Below are 23,978 nucleotides of genomic sequence, written 5' to 3' on the forward strand. Positions count from 1 at the left end.
TGCGGGGAGTCGTGACATTTTAAAAGGATCAGTAAATATGTCTGTGTGTGGAGAGCGGGAGGGTCTGGCAGAGTGACAGTGTAAGTGCTTCCAAGGTGAGAGGTCAAGGAGGTTGGGAGGGGAGGGAGGGAGGAAGATTCAGGGGCTCGCACTCAGGTTGACCCCTGCGGTGTGCTGTCTGAGAACCTGGTCCTGTAGCCCATCCATCTGTGGCCCATGTGGCTTTGATAAGGATCCTCATCCTCACAGACACATTTTCATTATTTTTCTGTGTGTTGACTGCAAGGCTGAACCAACATGACTCCCAGGAACAGGGCCAAGATGGCGTCATGGTACTGTCTGAGCAGAGAGGCCCCTTATTACACAGTGAGTTTAGTGAGTCTTTTCACTGAACAGATGCTGCCGGTTGAGTAACAGCGCAGATGTAACATGTGGTTCAAACTTCTCCGATTCTGTCAACAATGAGTGTCCCAAATGTTTGGAGCACAGCAAGTCAATTAGAGAATGGATATAATTTGATGCCGGGAGGGGTTAAGGTAACACTACTGTAGGCTGAGACTATGATCCACTGAGGATCAGGACAAAGTGTTCTCTAAGAAACATGTCTCTCTTTGGAGAGAAATCTCAAGCAGGTACATGAGAACGCTCTTTGGGTGCATCATGTGTTATGACACGTGGCATACATCCATCCAGGTAGAAGGAGATCAGTGGTAGGTCTTCTATGTCAGGTTTGGTCTTTGGATTTGCCCGATTTTTCACATCCGATCTTATGGCATTAATGTACATGTTAATGCAAGGTGTAAAGAGCTGTGAGAGAGAATGAGTGTGTACACTGAACAAAAATTTAATCGCAACATGTAAAGTATCGGTCCCATGTTTCATGAGCTGAAATAAAAGATCCCAGAAATGTTCCACATGCACAAAAAGCTTATTTCTCTCACATGTTGTGCACAAATTGGTTTACATCTGAGTTAGTAAGCATTTCTCCTTTGCCAAGATAATCCATCCACCTGACAGGTGTGGCATATCAAGAAGCTGATTAAACAGCATGATCATTACACAGGTGCACCTTGAGCTGGGTACAATAAAAAGCCACTCTACAATGTGCAGTTTTGTCACACAACCTTGTCACAGATGTCTCAAGTTTTGAGGGAGCGTGCAATTGACATGCCGACTGAAGGAATGTCCACCAGAGCTGTTGCCAGAGAATTTAATGTTAATTTCTCTACCATAAGCTGCCTCCAACGTCGTTTTAGAGAATTTGGCAGAACATCCAACCGGCCTCACAACCACAGACCACGTGTAAGGCATTGTGTGGGCAAGCGGTTTGCTGATGTCAACGTTGTGAACATAGTGCCTCATGGTGGGGTTATGGTATGAGCAGACATAAGCTACAGACAACGAACAATTGCATTTTATCGATAGCAATTTGAATGGACAGAGATACCGTAATGAGATCTTGAGGCCCATTGTCATGCCATTCACCTGCCGCCATCACCTCATGTTTCAGCATGATAATGCACGGCCCCATGTTGCAAGGATCTGTACACAGATCCTGAAAGCTGAAAAAATGTCAGACATGTCACCCATTGAGCATGTTTTGGATGCTCTGGATCGACGTGTACGACAGCATGTTTCAGTTTCCGACAATATCCAGCAACTTCGCTCTGCCATTGAAGAGGAGTGGGACAACATTCCACAGGCCACAATCAACAGCCTGATCAACTCAATGTGAAGGAGATGTGTTATGCTGCATGAGGCAAATGGTGGTCACACCAGATACTGACTGGTTTTCTGACCCACGGCCCTACCTTTTTTTTTAGGTATCTGTGACCAACAGATGCATATCTGTATTCCCAGTCATGTGAAATCCATAGATTAGGGCCTAATTTATTTATTTAAATTGACTGATTTCTTATATGAACTGTAACTCAGTAAAATCTTTGAAATTGTTGCATGTTGCGTTTATATTTTTGTTCAGTATATATCCCATACTGCAGTGACATGTTGCTAGTGTTATAATTCCTCTCCCATTCCCATTCACAGTGTATGCTACAGTATAAGGTGTGTGTGTGTGTGCACGCATGTGTGTGTGTGTGCATGCGTGCGTGCATGTGTTGAGTCCTGAATCTCTCACGGGGAAAAGAAGTCTCATAGAAGTCTCATTCATTTTTACAAGGTTTCTTTATTATCATCAGTATGCAATGGCATCCAGATTGTCAGGTTATAATTGTTTTGAATGGGTAATAGTGAGCACGTCTGTGGTTTTCTATCTGTTAGGTTGAGTGGAAGCAAATCAAAGCTGTGCTGTGACACAGAGACACACACCACAGAGAAACAGAGAGGTACAGGCTACTGCCCATCACCATGGCAAAGCTGACAAAACAGGAGAAGTCTAGGTAACATAGAACAAGACAGGGGTCAATAAGGCTGTCCCAAACATAGAAATAGGATTGATAGATCAGATTGTTGCTTCGTGTTAACGTGTAAATTACATTATTATTCCAACAACAGCGTCAGTTTCTGTACGACGTATCTAATATGGCAGCTGAAATGGCAAGGGTACCTGTTTTATTCAATCTATTTCTATGCTCTGTGTATCTCTCTCTGTCTCCTTGCTGAAGGTTTTTAACACACAGCCCTGTGGGGATCATTTAAAGAGGGAGTAATTGGCCGAATTAAACTTGATTTCTTTATTTTCATGAAGAGGAAAATGTTTAACAGCTCAGAGAAAGCGCTTCAGCTAAAAAATATATTCATAACGATAGAAATGGTGATCACAATATCCATAATATTTCAGGTGAAAGAAAAATAAAAAAATAAATTATCTGAATGACAATAACAATAATAACAATAATTCTGATAACAACAACAATAATAAACTGTTTCAAATTAAGCTTTATAAACTTTTTTTCTTTGCTTGTTTATTTTTTTCATTGTAATGTCCATTAAAAATAGTAGAAGTCATTGAGCAGAAATCCAGCATATATTTATTAAACAGTGTGAAGGGAATTGCTCTGTCTTCACCACCCCAGTATATCACACATTTACATTATTCACAGTTACTAGAGACCTGCTCGGCACATACAGTACCACTGCAACAGGACGGGAGAGAGGTGGGAGACGGTATATGCATGGGGATGGGTGTAGGTGTAGTCTATATCTGGTCTAAGCGGGTACCTAATAGAAAGGAAAATGACCGCCTCCCATCCACCCATCAGTGGATGCTGTGGATGCTGCCTGGTTCCCCATATACCCCCTGGACCCTTTACAGCCTCTCTATTCATAGATTGCACCTCAGTCACTCCGTCACACACTGCCATTGTTATCAACAATCTACAGACGCCACAGCCATATTGATGCTTAAATGTAGAACAGGGGCTAATGATTTTTTTGTCTAAATTACACTATAGGGGCTTGGGAATATGATGACATTGCTAAGGTATTCACATATTTAGTAGAAAACAACTTTGCCATCATCATCATGTTATCAAATGTACTTTAGACAGATGGCAATGTTGTAATTAGCTAGCAAAGTTGGAAAAAATAGCTAGCAATGCTAACGTTAGCTAGCTAAAATCTGGAGGTCTCCCCTCAATCTTAGCTAGCTAGCTAGCGTTATACTCTAAAGTCAATCTCGGGACATCAAAATGATGACAAAAGGTTTTCCTACTAATTATTTGCCTTCTTTAGAAGTCATTGTGTTTTCAAGCCACAGTAATGCACTATAAACCAAATCTTCATCAACTCCCAATGAGGATGCATTGAGTATTATGCTCAGTTGGGCATAGTCCTAAAACGAACGTTCAAAACAATATTGTGGCGCAATGTGGAATGCATGAATACAACAAGACAATCAACACAGACACACCAAATGTATGTCTTTAACATTTTATACATTGTCCTCAAGCCAGAGGCCTATCTGACCCTCAACCCCGATTAGAAAAGTGAACAACCTTCACTTCCCCTGTGCCTCCCTGTCCTCCCCAGCTCAGCCCATGGCTGTGACCATGTTGGAGTGGTGGGGGTGGCCGAAGGAGGGGTGTATGGGTGTGGGGGTGGGCAACATGTGTCCGGAGTGGCTGAAGGGTGGCAGGTGGCCCATGTGGGTCATGTGTCCGGCCAGGGAGGCAGCACTAAAAGGAGAAGACTTGTCGTGCATACACTTGGACAGCTCCTCATAACCATCACCGCCCCGCCTGCCCTTCTTGGACTTGTTGGACATCTTGCGGTTGCGTGTCTGGATGCCTTCCTTCTTCATGGTCAAAGGCCGGTTTACCTGTAGGGAGACGGGGTTGGAGGGAGAGATGAGTGACCGGGTTGAGATGGTGGTAAGGGTTTTTAATCAACTCAATATGTTTGAGCTTAATGGAGTATGTGCAGAAATAACGTACTGTATATTATCTGAAAACCATATTATTTATTATGAGATCTCTAGACACACTCATTTGCAGATTTTTCTTTAAAAAAATACTAAAAAAATAACATGCAGAAACAGTATGCAGCTTATTCCCTAAAACTAGGCCATATTCAATTTAATACATGGCAATACACCAAGGCTGAACATTGAACAGTTGTGCCTCATTTGAACAGACGCAGTTGGTCTGACAAAATAACAGTCCCACCATTGTGAGTCTCAAGGGGATGACGCCTACCATGGAAACAATAAAGCACAAAGAAAGAAAACACCAACGGGGCCCAGTGTGTCTGAGGGGCCAAGCTCTGTCTCCCTCCCTCCTTCCCGATCCCTCTTTCTTATGCTGTTCTAATCAATGCAACCTGTCCATATACTTGACCTGGCTGGCTGAGTGTGGGTAGGGCTGGTGGTCGGTCAGGCACGGCGGTTAGCAGTGAAAGACTTACGTTGTGCAGCTTGTAGTACAGGCCGCAGGCGTTACACACGGGGTCTCCATTGCCGTTGCGCCTCCACAGTGTGGTGGTGGTTGTCTGACAGTTAGCACAACAGGTGCCGGCTCGTCTGGCCGCAGACTGGATGGAAACATGAAGAAAGCATTTATTAGACCACAACTGCACGGACACATAACACATGAAAGAATAGGTTGGGAATTACTTTAGAGCTGGAAGGTGTGTAGATAGTATTTGCATATTGGCTGCCAGGAGCGGAGAGGACATGTGATATTCCATGCTGTTTTAGATCAAAGTTGTTCATTATAGTTATAGATTTGCATATAATTTCAGTAATTTATTCATATTGCGTGACAGTTTGATAGTTTATTGTAATGCTATGAAATACTGAATGAAGTACGCAATAAAAATGTGTCAGGTCTTTACATTCCCAGACAGAATATTTATCAAAACACTAAATAGTTGTTAATGTGTGAATTAATTGGTCTCTATTAACAAGGAGTGTGCCGAGTACTCGCACAAAACGAGTATCTTAACAGATATGGATAATTTTCCGAAAAAGATAATATTACTATTTTTTGTAATTATCCATGATCGAAATGTGTTATTTATTTTTAGCTGCCAGCACGCAGCTCTCTTTCACTCAAACAGTGTGAAGCGCTGTGCGCTCCGAATGTTGGCTAGATAGTATTAACCTATAATAAACAATGTGTTACTATAAAAGTAATGCTGAATAGATCATATAAGAAAGTAATGGGTTGTCTATATAGGCTACAGTTTTTTTCCCAGCATGAGAAATCGTTTTCATTTCACAGACACAGTAGTGATGAACACTGACTATCAAAGAACTTCCTCTCAGATGCAAAGCATCGCTATTGAATGGAGATTAGGTAGCGAGGGGGGCTATAGGCCCTCCAGTGTCCGGGCTGCCTGTGCGATCCCCTGCTATTACACATGGTTTCTTCACACTTAATAATATGAGACATTTACAAGTATACCCCTATAGCTAAATATGATAATCTGAACCCTCAGTCAGAATAGTGCATGGCTCTATACAGCTACGGATAATCTTAAAACATGGATTAGTGCAAATTACCTCTATTAAGTCAAATAGAAACGCCCCAATTTGTGTAAACCTGGGCCTAAATAAACATATCTCCAAGTAAAAAAGTCTAGGCTCGAGCCCGACAGACAGCAGGGCATAAATCCATGTATTTCATCTCCCCGTGCGCCCTACTTGCATCTCGATAGCCCTCGCTTTTTTTCTGTGCACATAACCGGGCCTGAACTGTTGTGCCAGTCCGCTTTACTGTATGCTATGAGACGAGGACTGACCGGCTTGACCACTGCTATAGAAAAGTATGTGTAGTTAGCGCGCCACGGACGGAAACATGCGCTGGCCCCGCTTCCTTATCCGTACCCGCAGATATCCGGATTTAGGAAACAACTGGAAGGCCCCTGCGCGAGCACTGAAAACACGCGAGCAGAAAAATATCTACAAACTCACCAGGCACTGACTCGTATGGAGAAAAAAATGGAATGGATTTTTCAGTCATTAGGCCAAAGGTGACAATTATTAAACGTTTTTATGCTTTTCATGCACGTTTAGGCTATATTGATTCTGGTCCAGGGATATCCTTTTGACTTCTATTATTTCTCAAGGCACACATATTCATAGCCTAGGCCTATGGCGTTGATGCTTACAATGTTAAGCAGCTCAAGTCACGATAGTGTTCAAATGTTTCAAAATGATCTAAAAATGGGTCTCTAAATAGTCTCGGCGGTGGTGCCTTTTGTATAGCCAGCATTGGCTGGCTCAGTGCCGTCGGCAGAGACCTTGTGAAAACGACAATTCTCTTATTAAGATGCTCACAGGATTATATGATCTTTAGGATGGTCCTTAAAAAAACGCAGTCGACATGAAATACTGTATGTAGTGCTAAATAACCTATGTGTGTCTCAACCATAAATGGGTTTCAATACTAGTATCCGTAGCCTTTGATTAATATATTAATAATCCTATTATGCATCCTGAGACATTTGGGAACCAATTCGTAAATCATTTGAATAGGCATACCCGAATTAGGCATACATCCACATTTCAAATATGAATTACCAGAAATTATAAACCATAGGTATTTCATTTCTATTGATGGATCTCACACTTATAATGGCTCAGTTTGTTTTATAGTAATTTCTCTATTTCTGCAAAACCCCAATTTATTCAAGAGGGGCGTGGAAAAAATGCTCTTGCAAAAATCAACCACGAGTTGCCAGAATAAATCAATTATCGAGAGGTTATGGGCCTAGTGAAATTATAGCTCAGTGAAATACTTTCATTGTTATTATTATATGCTATTTGACATTATTTCTATCATTCTTATTCTTCTTCTTATTATGCTATTGATTTATTAGTCTACATGCAAATAGGTTTACGCCCGCACACAGTAGCTGTGGGCTATTCAAAATGTTATAAATACAGGAAATATTCAGATCATATCTTGAATATAGTTATTTTGTAATTTATGCATATCATTTTTTGGGTCCTCATTTATCTTTCAACAGGCCATGGAGAAAGGTATTTCTTTGCTTTTTGTATTTGATGCAAATCCGACTGGCCATCACGCAATATAATATTATCTAAATCACAACTGATGTTCTGTTCTTATTTATATCTTCTGGTTTCTACATCTCATTGGGTCATCATATCAATGCCCACCATCGCAGAGTTTCATATATGTGCATTCTTCATTGCGCATATGTTATTGTTGAGACCAGGTGCTTTAAAGTCTGGTTAGCTCAGACTTTACTGTAACATGTAAAAAATAGATTTTAATTTTAACCCAACACATTTTTAAAAAATGTAATCAATGGAGTTACAGCACATTAAGTCTAAAACGGCGGTTTTCAGTAATTACAACATGTACATAGTCCATTGAACTGCTGTCTGACTAGAGAGAGGCCTGCACTGGCCCTGATATCAGTAACAGTATCAGAAGTAGCAGCAATAATGATAGCAGAAACAACAAAGTTAGCTGCACTCCGCTAACAGCCTGTGTATAGGAGCACAGGGGTGAGTGGGAAACACAATTCCCGGAAACTGATTGGGAAAATATAACTTTCCTGGAATTGTGCCCTTCTTGCCCCCCCCCCCCCCCCCCCCTTGTGCTCTTATTTACCTCTGCACTTCATGATCTGCGTGTGTGCATGTGTTGGGGGGGGGGGGGGGGTCCGTGGTACTCACCAGTCTACGTTTGGGCTTGATGAGGGGTCGGTTCTGACCGTTCATCTTGTGGTACAGGCCACAGGCGTTACACAGGTAGTGGCCCGTACCATCCCTTCGCCACAGTGGGGTAGAGGTGGCTCCACAGTTGACACACTCACGCCCCTCTGAGCAGCATGCAGGTGGAGGGAGAGCACAGGGACATTTATAAAATTAACCTGTCAACTCTGACACATTTATCATACACAAAAACTCTGTAACCTGTAGCAGCGAAATTTACAATTTAGAAAAATGTCATGTAAGTTAGTCTGGACTGCATATTTTTATACTAGGTTCACCAAAGCATGGGAAAGTTTTGAGAATTAATTTTAGTTACTAAGTTCTACTCTCTAGTATGAGAAAGCTGAGTGTTTTTCGTGTGAAGTTTGTGTGAGAGCGAGAAAGTGTGTGTTTAACCCTCTGCAGACTCTTGGAATAACAAAAGGCTTTGTTCTGTTTGATCTGGTTAAGTTCCTCCCTGTCAGTTTTCGGTCAGCTGGGACGCATACACCCACAATGAAATGCAGGCTATCTCTTACGTTTCTGTTCATTTTGCTGTGATTGCAATCAATGTTCCCACTAAACTGTGCGTGGGAGCACAGCTCCCCTTGAACTGCCGTGCAGAAGAAATATCAGCACGTGCAGAGAAGCACAAGATTAAACTTCACTCAACTTTCTAGAGTTTTCCCCTTTAAATTACTCTATCAACGTTCCACTCTAAGGTGGAAATTGTGCTCGAATCAACGCAATATTAGCCACTTCCAATGTAACATACTGAAACAAAACAAACTATGCAAGACATTTTCTTGTAGGCAGAGCGCATTGGAGTAGGATACTACTACATTGACTAGCACGACTCAGGCCCATACTCTACACTGACCTGTGTACCATAACCAGTCAGAGCTGCAATAGGCCTATATGCAAATATCCATTGCCATATTTGGATTTGTGCCATTCACATTGAACTGAACTGCGTTTACCATATGAGTAGTCACAAGTAGATGCAAGAGCTGCATGTAGCCACCTGTGCACATTTGTTTATATTCTTTGCTAGTTAGTGAGTTATTAGCCCAGTTATAGCTAATTTCTAGATAACAATGGGGGAGTGGTTGCTTCCTAGAAGAGCACAAAATGTGTGTATTTCGAGACATCTTTGAAAAGCAAGTCAGGTAAAGAGATTTTTTTTATGTCTTAAAGGAACAGTGTTGTATTTTCAGTTGTCTTGAAGAAGCTAAGTAGCCAATAGGCAGAGGGTAGCATAATTTCTGGAATAATGGTATGGGAATAATAATGAATGTTATTTTGTAAAGTGGTTTCTTCCATCAAACAATACAACATTTTCAGTCACCTCCTTGTCTGAAGGACAAGTGGATAAACAGGTTAATGTCAAACCCTGCATGTTTTTTTAAATAGTCTCATGGAATGTTGGCCTATATTGAACACCACACATTGGCTGCTACTGTATGCTGAATGATATTTCCATGTTAAAATGTTATGGGATGCATTTTTCTCCATTGTTTTTGATGTTTGGTCACTCTGGTAGGCCTACATTATGATCAAATAACCACAGTAGCCTACTTGGCCACTGTTAAAACTGTAACTTAAAGCAGGTACAGCCTCAGTGTTCACAGTAAACATGCAGCAGAAGTTGCACAGAATTTTCACAGTGTTCACAATGTTTCACAAAGTTTGCACTAAGCAGACCTGAAATTTGCTCAATATATTTTTTTTTGAGGGAACCATTTTTACATGTTTGTGCTGCTTATGATGTGGATCAGATTCTCAGTCTAGATTAGTAGAGGTAATACTAGTGTGCTTGTGGGCCTTTGCCTCTGTTGGTGGTTCCAGATAATGCTGAGTATGGACAGCCAGAGAAGGAGGGAGAGAAAAAACTGGGGAGACTGAGAGGAGAGAGAGGAAGGGGGCCTGAATTAGGGTTAGTCAAACAGGAAGTACCTCTAAGGTATGCATGATCAGGGACTTCACCATAATAGTGTGACACTATAGTGTTCTATGGCCCTGCAAGCCACCAGTAATGGACATCCCCACAGGGATAGGCTCCTAGAAACAGGACAGACTATTCCTGTATGATGTCAGGGAGTGCCCCTAACACACAAATCTATCAGGGAGGAGTATTCACTACCAAACACCTAGTTGGGTCTTCCTGATGGAAGTTGTGCCTTTGTCTGAGAATGACCATAATACCACTGTGACAGATGTTTTTATTTCTATTTTTAAGAATACTCTTGGGGTTTATGTTGAGACATCTAATCCCTATTTATGAAATATGGTCAATTCGTTTTTTTGTTGGTGGTTTCTTTCTCGAACAAATGAATACTGGTGCTCGGTATAAGGGAGACGGTTTATAAGATAGGGGGCTGCTTCAAGGCAATCAGCTCAGGCTATAGTTGCCAAATGAATGCTATATTATGGAACAAAGAAATGTCTCGTTTTGGCTATATGCTCTAGCAGATCTTCGTTTCACATCTCCGTGGCTGTATCTAGTTTGTCATTCTCAAGGGCAAGCCAGCTCGAGCGTAATTGAGTCGCGGTTTACAAAAGAGGATAATAAACGTGTCAGCCAGAGCGCGCCCGCGCTCAGCCGAACGACAGGTCTTGGGTGTGTGCGGGGCAGTACTCGAGGCGTGGCAGTATGCTTTACCTGTCCCTTCCAACCAAATAGGCCTAAGCAAATTATTCCTCTGGGGCTAGGCCCTACATTTCTCAGACCTGGGACACTGGCAAAGTTGTGTCACTGGGACACTGGGAAAGTTGTGTCTTCACAGCTTACAATAAGCAAGGTTTCTTATCATTATTAGACGAAGCCCATCATTATAATTATATTACATCTGTTGATATTACCGATTTGTATTATTAAAAAATATGCAGATTTGATATGATCAATTGGCCTAATAAAGAGGAAACGGTAGGCCCACAGGGAGTAGGCCTACTGTTTAAAAACGTGGCTGCATAAATAAGGCCAGACAAAATCGACGAAGAAGACACTGTATATCATAACCTCACACCACCTCTTATTGTTGTATCTGTCCCTCCCATAACAAATAAACAGTTATAGATGGCCTTTTTATATGTAATTAGTCTATTTCTTATAGTTAACCATAATATCTGCTTTTGTCCTCATGGGGATGAAAAGATTGAGATGCCATTCTTCATCAATAGGCTATGCAAAGCAATTCACATACAGGATTACTATTATGTGGATATGTGACACTGCTTTATGTGTATGTGTGTAGAGGCCTACAGCTCCCTACTGGTTATTTGAAGCGGATTGTGTTTACTTTTGGCGACGAAAGAAACCGGTGTGTGTGAAAACAGCTATGAAAGGAGTTGCTAACAACATGCACCCAGATAAGATGTAACCTCATCCCAATTATCTTCTGCAAACCACACGTCGAGGCTTTTTGTGATGATATTGTCACCCTTTTCTAAGGACGTTAATGGAAAGTTGGCTAACCGAGTAAATCAAATTGCATAAAACTGGAGGTTTTTGAAAATGACAAAGACGTTTTATTCATAATTATTTGTCACAAAGGACCAGTCTTATAGAACAGTATATTAGGGGAAATGTTATCATGCATGTAAAATAAACATAGGCGTTAATATATCGATTATTATATAAAATAATATATTAATTCTAGGCTTTTTTTTATGGGCTATATATATGTATACCTACATAAGTAGCTTTGGTCTAAAATGTGCCTTAGTTTCTGTTTTTAGTTTAAACGGTGTTCCAGTTCGCTATCAGTGACAATAATTCGATACACTTTCTAAACATTGCACGGGACAAATATTTCATATTATTCTTGTTTTAAGATATGCTATTTGTTTTTTAACTCAATTATGGGTTTAGATACAACAAACCTGTGATAATGCTAAAACAGCCTAAATATACCTAGCGTATAAAACTAGTCCAATAAAGTAATTTCGGTGTGTTCTGTCATAATAATAATTATATTAATAATGATGATAATAATAATAATACATAAAGTAATGCCATTATCATTAGGCTATGTCATCATAATTTTATTATGTAGTACAAACATTTGAAATGCCACATTTTCGAGATGAGAAGAGACTCACCTGAGCACGACCGAGTTTTGCTTTTACATTTCGGGGTGAAGCTGGAGGACGATCCTCCGAGTAGGCTGCCAGGGTGGAACAGACTGCCCCCGTAGTCATGCGCTGCTGGGAGAGAGTACGTGGGGTAGGTCGGTATGGGGTGGTGCGTGGAGGGGGTCTGGGCGCTCATTGATGCCAGGCTGCTTCGGAGAGGACTGGAACCCTCCATCTTCATGCCGTCAGAAAGGGACATTTGGTACTTGATAGACTCCTTCTCGTCCATTCTCGGGGTAGAGGACAAGGGAGAGGCGGCCCCGGGGTCTGGGGAGACGTCTTTCGGCGGGGTAGGGGGGAAACTGTAGAGATGTGGACTCGAATGGGATGCGGGCGTTAACGAGGAGGCGGAGGCCGTGCTGGCGTTGCTGCTGCAGGGATATAGGCCGCCTGAAGCCCCGGAGCCTGAGGAATGCAGCCCGGTCTTGCTGAAGTGACTGACCGCCCATGCGTTGTGATGGTGGGCCGCTGAGAGGGCTCCTTTGCCCGGCTCTAGCCATGAAATTCCCGGGCTATGGATGAGATGTGGCCGGCAGACCTGACCCCCAGCTAGGCGAGCTGTAAGAAGAGAAGAACAATATGTTTTTAGATCGAATACATAGGCCTACACAAACATACTAATTATATGGCCATTACAACTCTCATTGCCCTCATGATGATGTGATGTCATAGGATTAGAGAAAGTTGGGACACCAGTCCTACACCTGTTGATGCAAGGTGACAATAATCAGACAATAATCCATCATTATGCGTAAAGGGTATTATTCGATTCGTGAGGGGCACAAAATACACAGTTCGCAGGTATTCAGACAAAAACAGTGAAATGATAACCACAGAAATGTTTGTTCTGGTGTTGGGTCATCGTGTGTTTTATTTATTTTTTATAGTCAATGACAAATAAAGATGCCTGGTCCAGTAAGTGCATTGGAACATGCAGGACCTATTTTGCAGAAGAAGCCTTTAAGATTGTTTTATTGATTTTAGAAATATAGGCTCCAATCCGCTCTGACAATTTTGAAGAAAATATTCAATGAATATAGGCCCACAATAATTCCCGCTTTATCCTGAAATGTAAGTCACTTAGCAAAGTGAATTGAGGTCTTACCGTGAGCTTGGCTGTAGGACACTCTGGCCCGCGCATGAGCGGAGTTGTGGTAGTACGGGTTTCCCTGCGAGTCAAGATGGTTAAAGAAAACATCCACCTCGTCCGGAGGCAGAAGTTGTGCGGTGGGCTCCATGTAGTTGTGCGAAAGACCGGGGTGGTGCGAGTCCGGGTGTTGGCCGTTTAGTACGGCATGGTGGTGCATCCACCGAGACGGATCAGCCCCTACATCCATGTCTGCGTGAGTCTTTCCGTGTGGGGCAAACAGGTTGAAAAGAGAAGAGGAGCCTCTCAAGGGAGAGGACAGTGTGTTCCTGAACCGTCCTCTCTTCGCTTTATCTTTCAGAAAAAACGCGTCTCCCTCTCCTGATAAAAATGCCCTATTGTGGAAAACAAAACATAAATTTGTTAAGAAGTTGCGCTAGTCAATCTCCAATACGTCGGTCCTCACTCGTAGTCCGATGAGTTCCTCTTGTCACTCTCCTTCATCAACAGGCATCGAGTCGTGTTTAAAACTGGACTTATAACTGTAATACGACCAAAAATAGGATGTTAATATTTCAGAGGCATTTACAGGGTGTTGCGTGGTTATCTCTGTGTGGTCGTCTAGTCCTAAGAGAAGAACTCGGGAAGGCTGCTCCTTTTTAGGTGCGTTTTGTAAGTGATGCATGTGAATATGCAACATAAGATAAAGACATCGAGTCACTCGTCCCCAACCACTCCCATTCCGAGGAACCTGAAATCACCGACCCATCCTCACCGTTACGCGCGCAGATAAGTAGGCTATACTTTTGAACCCATGCCTACACGTCATAGGCTAGCTCGTAAACTAATAATCGTCAGTAGCCCACTCAGAACAAACAGTTAACATTCTTACAGAGTAAGAAGTCATATATTTTCACACACAATTTGGAAAATAAACAATATAGATTTCATGTAAATACCTTGTCTTTCTCAGGTTTGGTTATTCCGTTTTCAAGCCCCTTTGAGATACTTTTCATTCAGTTACCAAATGTATTTTCCTTTCCTGTATTGACTCAATTTATGCGGAATATCTTTGGCAAAATATCTTTGGTCTGTTTTCCTTGGTTTTGGTCTGTTTTCCTTGGTTTTGGTTTAGGGTTATCGTCTGGGTAAACTCAGTTGGAGACGGATAGAGCTTTAGCAACATACAGCTGAACTAACTGTCAGCACTGGCGCCATTGAATTCAATATCATATGTGCAAGGGCAGGGTCTTAGATTTAGCGTTGACACCGCGACATCCAATTGGATTCTGCCTTCCCCGATTCTGGCAACTCCTTCCGCGGAATCTCCATGCCATTCACCTTCTCCAGCCCAAGCACCAGCGAGAAAACAGCCATGGCCCCTGAGTTTAGGCCTTACTGGTCTCATCCCACGGATCCTAGGGCGTATTAATCACTTTATTAAAGATGCAGCCTCGGGCTACCGCCCAGACATCAATGCTTTCTCAACCAGGGGAGAAATGTATTTGTTGATGCCAAGTGTAATGATCACTATATATTTTAATAAAAAAAGTTATTTCCATAAATAGGTTACACATGAATATTTCTATTTTGTATTTAGGCTAAATTAAACTATGTGCCAGATTTTTAATCACATGCGTAAAAGTGCGTAATAATACAAATAGTATGGGCTACTCCAATATACATTTTTATTAATGTTGTTCATTCTATGAATTACGCAAATTAGATAGCTTTTCGGACAGTGACGCTTTGGTGTAGGCCAGTGTGACGTCTGTGGATGCCTGTCTGTCTTTAGTCTTTGCCTAATTGTCTTTAATTTCCAGTAATGTCATAAACATGTTTTTTGTTTGTGAATCAGGGGCGATCACACGCTGCTTTACATCTTAATGCTTCCTTTGACTGGCGGGTCAGCAGAGCACAGGGGGTAAGTACCAGCCATAGAGGTCCACAGCCATAGAGGGCCACTAAATGGGGTTTGTTCAGTAGGCTATGTGGTCACAATAAAAACTACTCCAAAGAACCCAGCAGCTCAGCCACGGGCGCAAAGACACAGTGTCGCCACCGGTCTGTGATGGCTGTGAGAGAGGAGTATCCTCGTTATCCTGCGGGTAAAGCTTTACAAAAATGTTGTCGCACCTATTTAACCTGAGTACTCACATGAGAGAATGATGCATGTTTGTTGAGAAACTGTTTGATTTTGGAGTCGGGGTAGCACATTGCAGCTGGTATGTAATATGTGTCATAGCTCCTCCAAATAGATTTGTAATAGGCTGCCTATCGCCACTCCCTGGTCGCTTTGCGTCCTGCAGAAACACTTAATAACAGTGAATCATTCATTGACTAACCCTGCTTGTCCGGACTACAATCCAGCGGTGTGTGCAGTCTATAGCAGAGCAAGGCGGGAGAGTGAATATGAATGACAGGGAACTTTGTGACGAGGGAGCTCGACTAGCCGCCTATCTGACGCCACTCCCTGACGTCACCTCAATTTAGAGGAGGAAAAAAGAATCATCAGGAAATTAACTTTTAATAATAGTTAAAGTAGGGAGATGGGGGAGCACGAGATCTGCTTACGTCCCAAAGGATGAACTCGAGGAACACATTCAAAGACACTCTCTATTGGGAGGACTGCAATAGATATTCACTATAGTGGCATTAATAATGAATAAAGTACAGTCTTTTGACCTTTGATGTGGTTTAGAAATGTGTCTACATAGATCCAGTGGCGACAGAAGACAGCGAAACCGAGATTTGGTCACATTAGCCCGACTAGGGATTTGATTTGACCCCAGAGAACACTTTGGGTCTAATTTGAAACGCAATCAATAAAGCGGAGAACTGCAGTCTGATGGACTAAGGAGTGGACACAGCCTGGGGGAGCACCACGTAGCTGAAAAATATCTGTTTAATGCACTCTTGCTGTGCACATCATTCTTGATTGGATGGAGGTCAAAGTGCTATCATCAGTTCCTTCTCTACCAGTTATTACAATGTTATAAGTAGCAGGCAATGTAAATAAGTTGATTAGCCTATAGCCAGAGTATGTGTGTATGTTCTGAGACATAAGGCCTACTATTTTGATGACATTGTCACTAAGCTACTAGACAATAGTTATTTTCCCGCTGTGCTCTGTGCTATACGTATATAGCAAAGGATCTTCGTAAAGATGGGATAGGTACCTTAGGTAAACAAAAAAAGGCATTCAGAGCAGGAGTAATCACACTGCTAATTAGCAAATGTCGCTGTCTTGTTTTGCGCGCTTTGTACAAAATAATAAAATGCAGTACTACAGGATATTTCTTAACGTAGCTCTTTATTAGCTAGCTATAACTTGCATGTTCACGTATCTCCAACCATGATCAACTGACCATGACCTAACCATCTGGGTGGTCTTAACCAATCATAGCACAGTATGATACGGCGGTAAAATGCATCCAATTATAATTCAGTATGTTTACACATATGAATATTACATCCCCCTTCTTTTAAAACAAAAAATGTTTACATATTCTAAGCGTTTCTTTTGAAAACATGCTCTGCAGTTTGAACTCAAGGTAAGTAACCATTTATATTGCATACTACACCAACTGAATCAACATAGACTCTGAACAATGATCCAACATACTTTTACTTTTCGAACAAGGGATTCTCAGCAACTCAGCTTTCACAGTAGAAATTACATCTTAACATTTCAAACAAATACAATACCAAAGCATTTCAAGTGAACTTTCAATAACAAGTTTACAGTCTGGAACTCTTTTAGGGCAGCGATCCGCCTACACCCTTTGACATTTCACAGGTCTAGGACAGCTCTGGGCTTGACCTCTCTTCCTGACCTTGTGCGATATGATGCTGAGCATGCTTCTGTGTCAGTCAACAGCTCTTGTGGTGTTGCAGGTAAGTATGGTGTATGTTGTGCTGTGTGTGTGTTTAGTCCATCACGTTCTCTTTCAGGGGAACAGTTCATCTCATCAGTGTGTTGTTCTTTTGTGTTCAGTAGGTGGCGACGATTGCGGCGGTACACCGCTCCTTCTGCGGTGCGGACGTGATATGAACGTTCAGTGTCAGCTGGCTGGATGACGACTGCTGGCTTCCAGAGGCCATGCTCCTGGATTCTAACTGACTCTCCGTCGTTCAGTGGTGGCAGTGGTCTAGCTGACCTGTCGTAGTATCGCTTTTGTTGTTGTTGTCTCTGTGCACGTTTTTCATGCATTTCCTTGTAGCTGACGACCTCAGGTTGCAGCTGCTGGTTGGTGCTGGGAAGGTTGAGCGAAGTCTGCGGCTCATCAACAGCTGGGCTGGTGATTTGAAGTTGTCAACTGGAGTGTTGCGGTATTCAAGGAGACTGAGATAGGGGTCTCTCTTGTCTGCTTTTGCTTTGTCCATGAGTGATTTAGCAATCTGCACTGATTTTTCAGCAAGGCCATTACTTTGAGGGTAATGTGGGCTTGTGGTGACATGTGTAAACTCCCATGCTTTTGTGAAGGATTCAAACTCATTTGATTTGTAACAGGGCCCATTGTCAGATATTAAAGTCTCTACAATGCCATGCCTGGCAAAGGCTGCTTTCAGCTTGTGTATCACAGCTGCAGATGTGGTACTTTGAAGCTTGTCGAGTTCGAAGTATCTGCTGTAGTAGTCCACTGTTACGATGTAGTCCTCGTTGTTCCAGGTGAACAGATCGGTTGCCACGACCTGCCAGGGTCGGTCTGGGATACAGTTAGGTAACATTGGCTCTTTGTTGTTTGTGGGGCGTCGTTCAAGACATATGGCGCATTTACCAACAATGTCCTCTATTTGCACTTTTCCATGCCCATGTGTCCAGCATGGATCTTTGTCAAAATCTCTTCTCTGAGACTGGTAGGAATAATGATTTTCTCTCCTTTGAAAATTATTCCGTTGATCTATGATAGTTCATCACGATGGTTCCAGAATTCTGAGACGCTCTGAGGGCATTTTCTCCTCACCTCAGGCCATGTATGACTTTCCTCAGCTGTGCGAGTTGAGAGTCCTTTTCTGTTTCTGCTTGGATCTCCTTCAGTTTTGTGTCACTAACTGGTAAGTTGCTGTACACAGTGTGCACTTGCATGTCCATGCCTTCACTGAAGCTGCTGTCATTATAGGTAAGAAACTTCCTGGAGAGTGTGTCTGCGACAGGGATATCTTTGCCTGGACGGTGAGTGATTGTGAAGTCGTATTTTTGTAGTTGAAGAATCATTCTCTGTAGCCTTGGCGGGGCTGCGGCTAGTGGTTTCCTCATGATTGACTCAAGGGGCTTGTGGTCGGATTCCACAATGACTTGTCGTCCATATACTGTACGTACTAATGGAAACGTTTACACCCGAACAGAATGGCATAGAGCCCCTTTTCAATTTGAGCGTAGTTGATTTCACAGTCTGTGAGAGATTTGGAAGCGTAGCCGATGGGCTTTCCTTCTTGCAGTAGCACTGCACCTAGTCCATACTTCGACGCGTCCACTTGGAGTCTGAGCTCTTTGTCGGGGTCGTAGTAGGCAAGGATTGGTCCTGGTTCTCTTGTGATCAAGTCTTTCACATTCTGGAAAGCAATGTCGTGTTGCTTGTCCCAGAGAAACTCACTGGACTGCTTTAGCAGTTGACGCAGGGGTGCATTAGCATTGGAGAGGCTGGGTGCGAACTTGGCTAAGTAGTTGACCATGCCAAGCACTGTTTCCAGCTATGCACGGTTCTTTGGTCGTTCCATTTCTTTTATGGCTGAGATCTTCTGTGGATCTGGCTTGATTCCAGTTGCTGTGAGAAGATGTCCGAAGTAGCTAACCTCTGTAGCGCCGACTGTGCTCTTCTCGGGGTTGAGCCGGACTCCTCTCTCGCGGGACCTTTGCAGCCTCGCGCGGAGGTTTCGGTCGTGCTCCTCTTTGGTTCGACCATAGACAAGGATGTCTTCCACAATTGCCACAACTCCGTCGAGGCCTTCGTACACTTCGTCGATCTTTCGCTGAAACTCGTCTTGGGCTGAGATAATCCCAAAAGGCAGGCGACGGAACCTGTAGCGTCCAAACGGTGTGTTGAATGTTGTGAGCTTAGATGACTCTTCTGTGAGCTTGCTAGCCCAGTAGCCTGATCTAGCGTCCATGATACTGAAGTAGTGTGCTCCCGCTAGCTTGTGTGTGATGCCATCTAGCGTCGGTAAAGGATAATGGGGCCGTTTGATAGCCTTGTTCAAGTCTCTTGGGTCGAGGCATACTCGGAGCTTGCCTGTGCGTGGTTTCTCCACCACCACTAACGCATTTACCCAGTCAGTCGGCTCTGTAACCTTGGTGACTATGTCAGATTGCTCCATGCTCTCCAACTCTTTCTTCAGACGGGCACGGAGAGCAAGGGGAATCTTTCTCGGTGGGTAGACCACAGGGGTTGCGTCTGGGTCAAGGTGAATGGTACATTCTCCTGGGAATAATCCTATTCCTGTAAAAACATCAGCAAACGCCTCCAGTACATTTTCTGTCTCTACTGGTGCTGTCACTGATAAAACTAGCTTGATGAGGTCCATGTCTAAACATGCTTTAAGACCTAGCACTGCAGGTGCTCTAGTGTCAACAACGTAAAAGTCCAACATCATGTCACTTTCCTTGTATTTGCATTTGAAAGTGCATGTGCCTTTTACTGGGAGCTGTTCACCACCATAACCAGTCAGTCTGCACTTGGTGGGCTGTAGCTAGCACTCAGATGTCAAGATGCGGTACTTATTCAGAGGAATAATGTTTACTTGTGCACCAGTGTCTAGTTTGAACTTTAGATTTGTTCCAATCTCAATGTCTGCAAAGGCTTGCTCTGTCTCTGATATTTGACTTTTCTGTGTCACTGAATCAATAAACAGTTCATCAGCGTTTGACTCTTTGATTGACATTTCATCTTCACTCACTGTGTGTACTGTTTTTCCACGGTAAGCTCTGCACACTTTTGCAAAGTGATTCCATTTTCCACATTTAGTACGCTGTTTGCATTTAGCTGGGCAATTTCCTTGTTCGCCATGCACTTTGTATCCACAATATCCACATGTTTTGGGGCGTTTTGAGTCTGTGTCGCTCTGTTTTGGAGTTATGTCTCTCTCCGTTCTAAAACGCGCTCTCTGTGCACTGGAGGTGTGCTTTGATGTCTGCCTGACTGCGTGCACTGCTTGTTCACGTGATGCGCTCGTGCTGCCGCGCGAAAGCTAGCTCGTGAGATCTGGCTATGTCGATAGCTTTTTCCAGCGTTAGCTCAGACCCAACATTCAAAAGTTTCTCTCTCACTCGCGGTGAGTGTATTCCAAATACGATACGGTCCCTGACCATCTCATCCTTGTTTGCATAATCACAGTCTTTCACAAGCAGACGCAGCTCTGTCACAAACTGTTCAAAAGACTCGCTAGCTCCTTGTACTTTCTCATGGAATTTGTACCTAGCGAAAATCGTATTGGTCTTCGGCACAACATATGCTTCAAAACGATCGTAGTATGTTTTCAGTACCTTTGACTCAGCCTCGGTAAGTGTCCATGTGTTGTAAATATCTCTCCCTTTTTCACCGATCCAGAGGAGTAGGTAGCTGCACTTTTCCTCTTCTCCTTTGTCCTTCAGAGGACCCGTGAACATTAGCTCCACATGCTGTTTGTACTTACGCCATGCATCGGGTAAGTTTGTAGACTCCCAGTCCATTCGAGGTGAAGGAACTCCAGAAAAATCCATCTTTTAAGACCTTTTACTCTGACACCATGTCTTGTTTTGCACACTTTGTACAAAATAATAAAATGCAGTACTACAGGATATTTCTTAACGTAGCTCTTTATTAGCTAGCTATAACTTGCATGTTCACGTATCTCCAACCATGATCAACTGACCATGACCTAACCATCTGGGTGGTCTTAACCAATCATAGCACAGTACGATACGGCGGTAAAATGCATCCAATTATAATTCAGTATGTTTACACATATGAATATTACAGTCGCGACATGGATTTGCGCTGCTAGTCTGTTTGTTCCCACCGCGCTTCATCGCTCACCCATTGTCCATGTGGGGCGCGCGGCAGATAGAGCGCCACCGCGTGAGTTCGCTCAGCGGAGAGATGTTCCCTGGTCATTGGTAATTTGCCTGGATTGAAGAGGCGAGAGAGGCAGCAGGTCCTGCACAACAGGGCCCAGACAGTTTCTAGCCCAGCCACGGGAAGGTGGCACCGTTTCAGAGGACTTGTGGAATCAAATTATTTTGAATTAGGTTAAACAAATGAAACTTTTCAAAGTCTAAGTAAATTATTATTACGCTATTATTATTATTTGATTATTATCATATAGACTAGCCTATATACGCACACTATAGCCTACTAGACTTTACTATTATGTTATTGTTTCGTCATTGTTTTATTGTTATAAAGCAATCATCAATATTAACGGAAAAATGTTCTCTCTCTTTTCAATCAGACGAGAAGCTGGATTTCAGGTATTTTGAAACTAATAGCCTACAATGCGTCAGATAAGATCTAAATATCAGCCAACCTACTTCACCCCTACCCTCTGTCTTCCGGGTCAGGGTATGTGTCATCAGGGTATGTTACATGCATGGGGAAGCTGGAAAGCAGGCTGCACTTTGAGGGATAGAGAGACTGATTGCAAAGGTGCAAGTCCCTGTTGTGAGAGAGCGAACCCGGGTGCTCGTGGGGAGTCATATTTTACAAGCACGAGACACTCAAGAGCCTGAACGCAAGGACAACAGCAGAGAAACCACTGATATTCTGGATAGTTCAACTCTGCACAAACTCAAGACAGACCGTTGGAAAGGATATGAGGCCAATTCTGATATTATTCTGGAAAACTGTTTTTCTAACATAACATAATTTGCCAAGCTGCATTTATCGCCAATTTTGACAGATCAATGAAACTGTGGTGTCAGGTGAGCAGGTGCAAGTTTGAGAGACCATTAGCTATAGGCCTATCTCTTGGCTATCAGAACCATAAACCTGACTGACCAACGCTGACCTGACTGTATTTAGATTAATGTATCTCCTCATTTAACTGTAGCCTATGGATGGATGAGACAGGACTTTGATTTAACAAATTCTGCCCAATCAGGTGATGCAGGTGACCTTGCTTAATTTTGGGATTAGGCCTTCTTTGAAGTTACTTCCCCTCCTTGGTTATTGTGATTATAAAATACACCATTTACTCCTCCATTCATCTCCTTCACACATAACCTACACGTCACATAGGCCTATGGCAAATGGCCTACTACACACTAAGCCCTTGAAAAGCTGCCTCAGGAGACCATATGCTCCTGGCGCCGGGAAGATGCTTGAGTGCACTGTTACAGTGTCTAATGCCCACGTCCCCCGGGTTCAAAGGGTAACAGACACAAAAACAAAAGTATCCGAGAAACAAAAACGTTTACTGAATTAAATGCACACATTTCAGAATAAGACAATACAAATCTACTGGAAGCAAAGGTGACTGCTCTCAATTGCCTAAAGGGCCCCTCATTTACCTTCGTCTTGTGGTTGGAGGGATTTGGAGTTGGATGTGAGCTGTATGATCATTGCAAAGAAGAATGCTATTCAGAATAATTTACAATGTTGATATTTTGTTAATGATCGTAGGCCTATAGTCTAGCCTAATAACCATTTTAATTTCTGTTACTCGTGCTCCTCATCAGAATTGAGCTTCTTCTCACCATCACCGCTTAAAATGGTCTTGCCTGTGTGTGTGTTTGTTATCCTTGTACAATAAAAACGATTGTTTAGAAGCGTGCCTACTCTGTCATTCTGACCCGCCTTCTTGAGAGAAAGCAAGAGAGAGAGAGAGAGAGAGAGAGAGAGAGAGAACGTTGCCACGGTTCTCTGTTGCTATGTGGCAGCTATCTCTCGCAAGCTGGGTGCATTGTGCCAGTTGTGTATTTATGAGAATAATGACACCGCTCGTCCTTTCGTCTTCATGTGCATCATTACAATATCTGTACAAGCGTGTGGCATTGTGCTTCTTCTTTTGTGCACTGGCCAAGTGAGCGGTCCGTGTGTCTTGACTTTCATTTTAAACGAAAGGGAGCCCATTTCAGCCGTTCTTCTTTCAAAGAGGCTCATATCCGCTATAGCACGACAGAGCTTTAGCCTACTTGTTCGCATGATTATCTGAACAATTGGTTAATAATAACGATTATTATTATTATTATTACTGTTATGAGGAGAGATTATAGTCTTGAATATTCTAATGATAAGGGTAATAATCACAATTTACATTGATAATAATGAAGGCCGACATATATTTTTTCAAGGAAAATTATTAATAGGCTATGTTTTGGAGCATTATTCTCAATAATCAAAATAGATTTAACAATGATTAAAAGCTGACGTTGTTCCTTCTCTGGTGTTTTTTGTATCAGGTTAGGTTAGTTTTACTCAATTACAAATGTCAGACATTGGTTAGGTTAGTCTTACTCCATTACAAATGTCAGACATTGGTTAGGTTGTCAATGTGGAGTCTGGAAGCCTGAGGTCCATGTCACTTGGTCGACTTAATCACAATAGGACTGAACGCAGGTAATCTTGTTAGAACGGATGACGGTGAAATATTTCGGTTGGGCCTTATCAGGTACTGCCACCACAGCTCTCAAAATAATCCTGTTTAAAAGAC

The 23,978-nt window shown here is 42.6% G+C and overlaps 1 protein-coding gene across 2 annotated transcripts; it reads right to left on the reverse strand.

Moving 5' to 3' along the window:
* Positions 1 to 2,165: 2,165 nt before the first annotated feature.
* Positions 2,166 to 14,579, reverse strand: LOC139535826 (GATA-binding factor 2-like). 2 transcript variants are annotated; one of them, XM_071335657.1, is made up of 6 exons: positions 14,309 to 14,579; positions 13,368 to 13,744; positions 12,230 to 12,820; positions 8,111 to 8,256; positions 4,864 to 4,989; positions 2,166 to 4,279 (listed from the first exon to the last, which is right to left on the reverse strand). In XM_071335657.1, exons 2-6 carry the CDS (start codon positions 13,597 to 13,599, stop codon positions 3,992 to 3,994), a joined length of 1,383 nt encoding a protein of 460 aa, XP_071191758.1. In that variant the 5' UTR covers positions 13,600 to 13,744; positions 14,309 to 14,579; the 3' UTR covers positions 2,166 to 3,991. The 2 variants fall into 2 exon arrangements, with proteins under 2 accessions (XP_071191758.1, XP_071191757.1); XM_071335656.1 differs by lacking the exon at positions 14,309 to 14,579 and having other exon boundaries at positions 13,368 to 14,239.
* Between the last annotated feature and the right edge of the window lie 9,399 nt (positions 14,580 to 23,978).

The sequence above is a fragment of the Salvelinus alpinus genome, chromosome 12 (genome assembly GCF_045679555.1).
Source record: "Salvelinus alpinus chromosome 12, SLU_Salpinus.1, whole genome shotgun sequence".
Taxonomy (NCBI): Eukaryota; Metazoa; Chordata; class Actinopteri; order Salmoniformes; family Salmonidae; genus Salvelinus; species Salvelinus alpinus.

Excerpts from the sequence above, each read along its gene's own strand:
- LOC139535826 (XM_071335657.1), bottom strand. The coding sequence starts at position 13,599 with ATGGATGTAGGGGCTGATCCGTCTCGGTGGATGCACCACCATGCCGTA. Across the intron at positions 8,257-12,229 it reads CAAAACTCGGTCGTGCTCAG|AGGGGCGTGAGTGTGTCAAC; the intron begins GTGAGTCTCTTC and ends CATGCTGCTCAG. Across the intron at positions 4,280-4,863 it reads TGTACTACAAGCTGCACAAC|GTAAACCGGCCTTTGACCAT; the intron begins GTAAGTCTTTCA and ends GTCTCCCTACAG.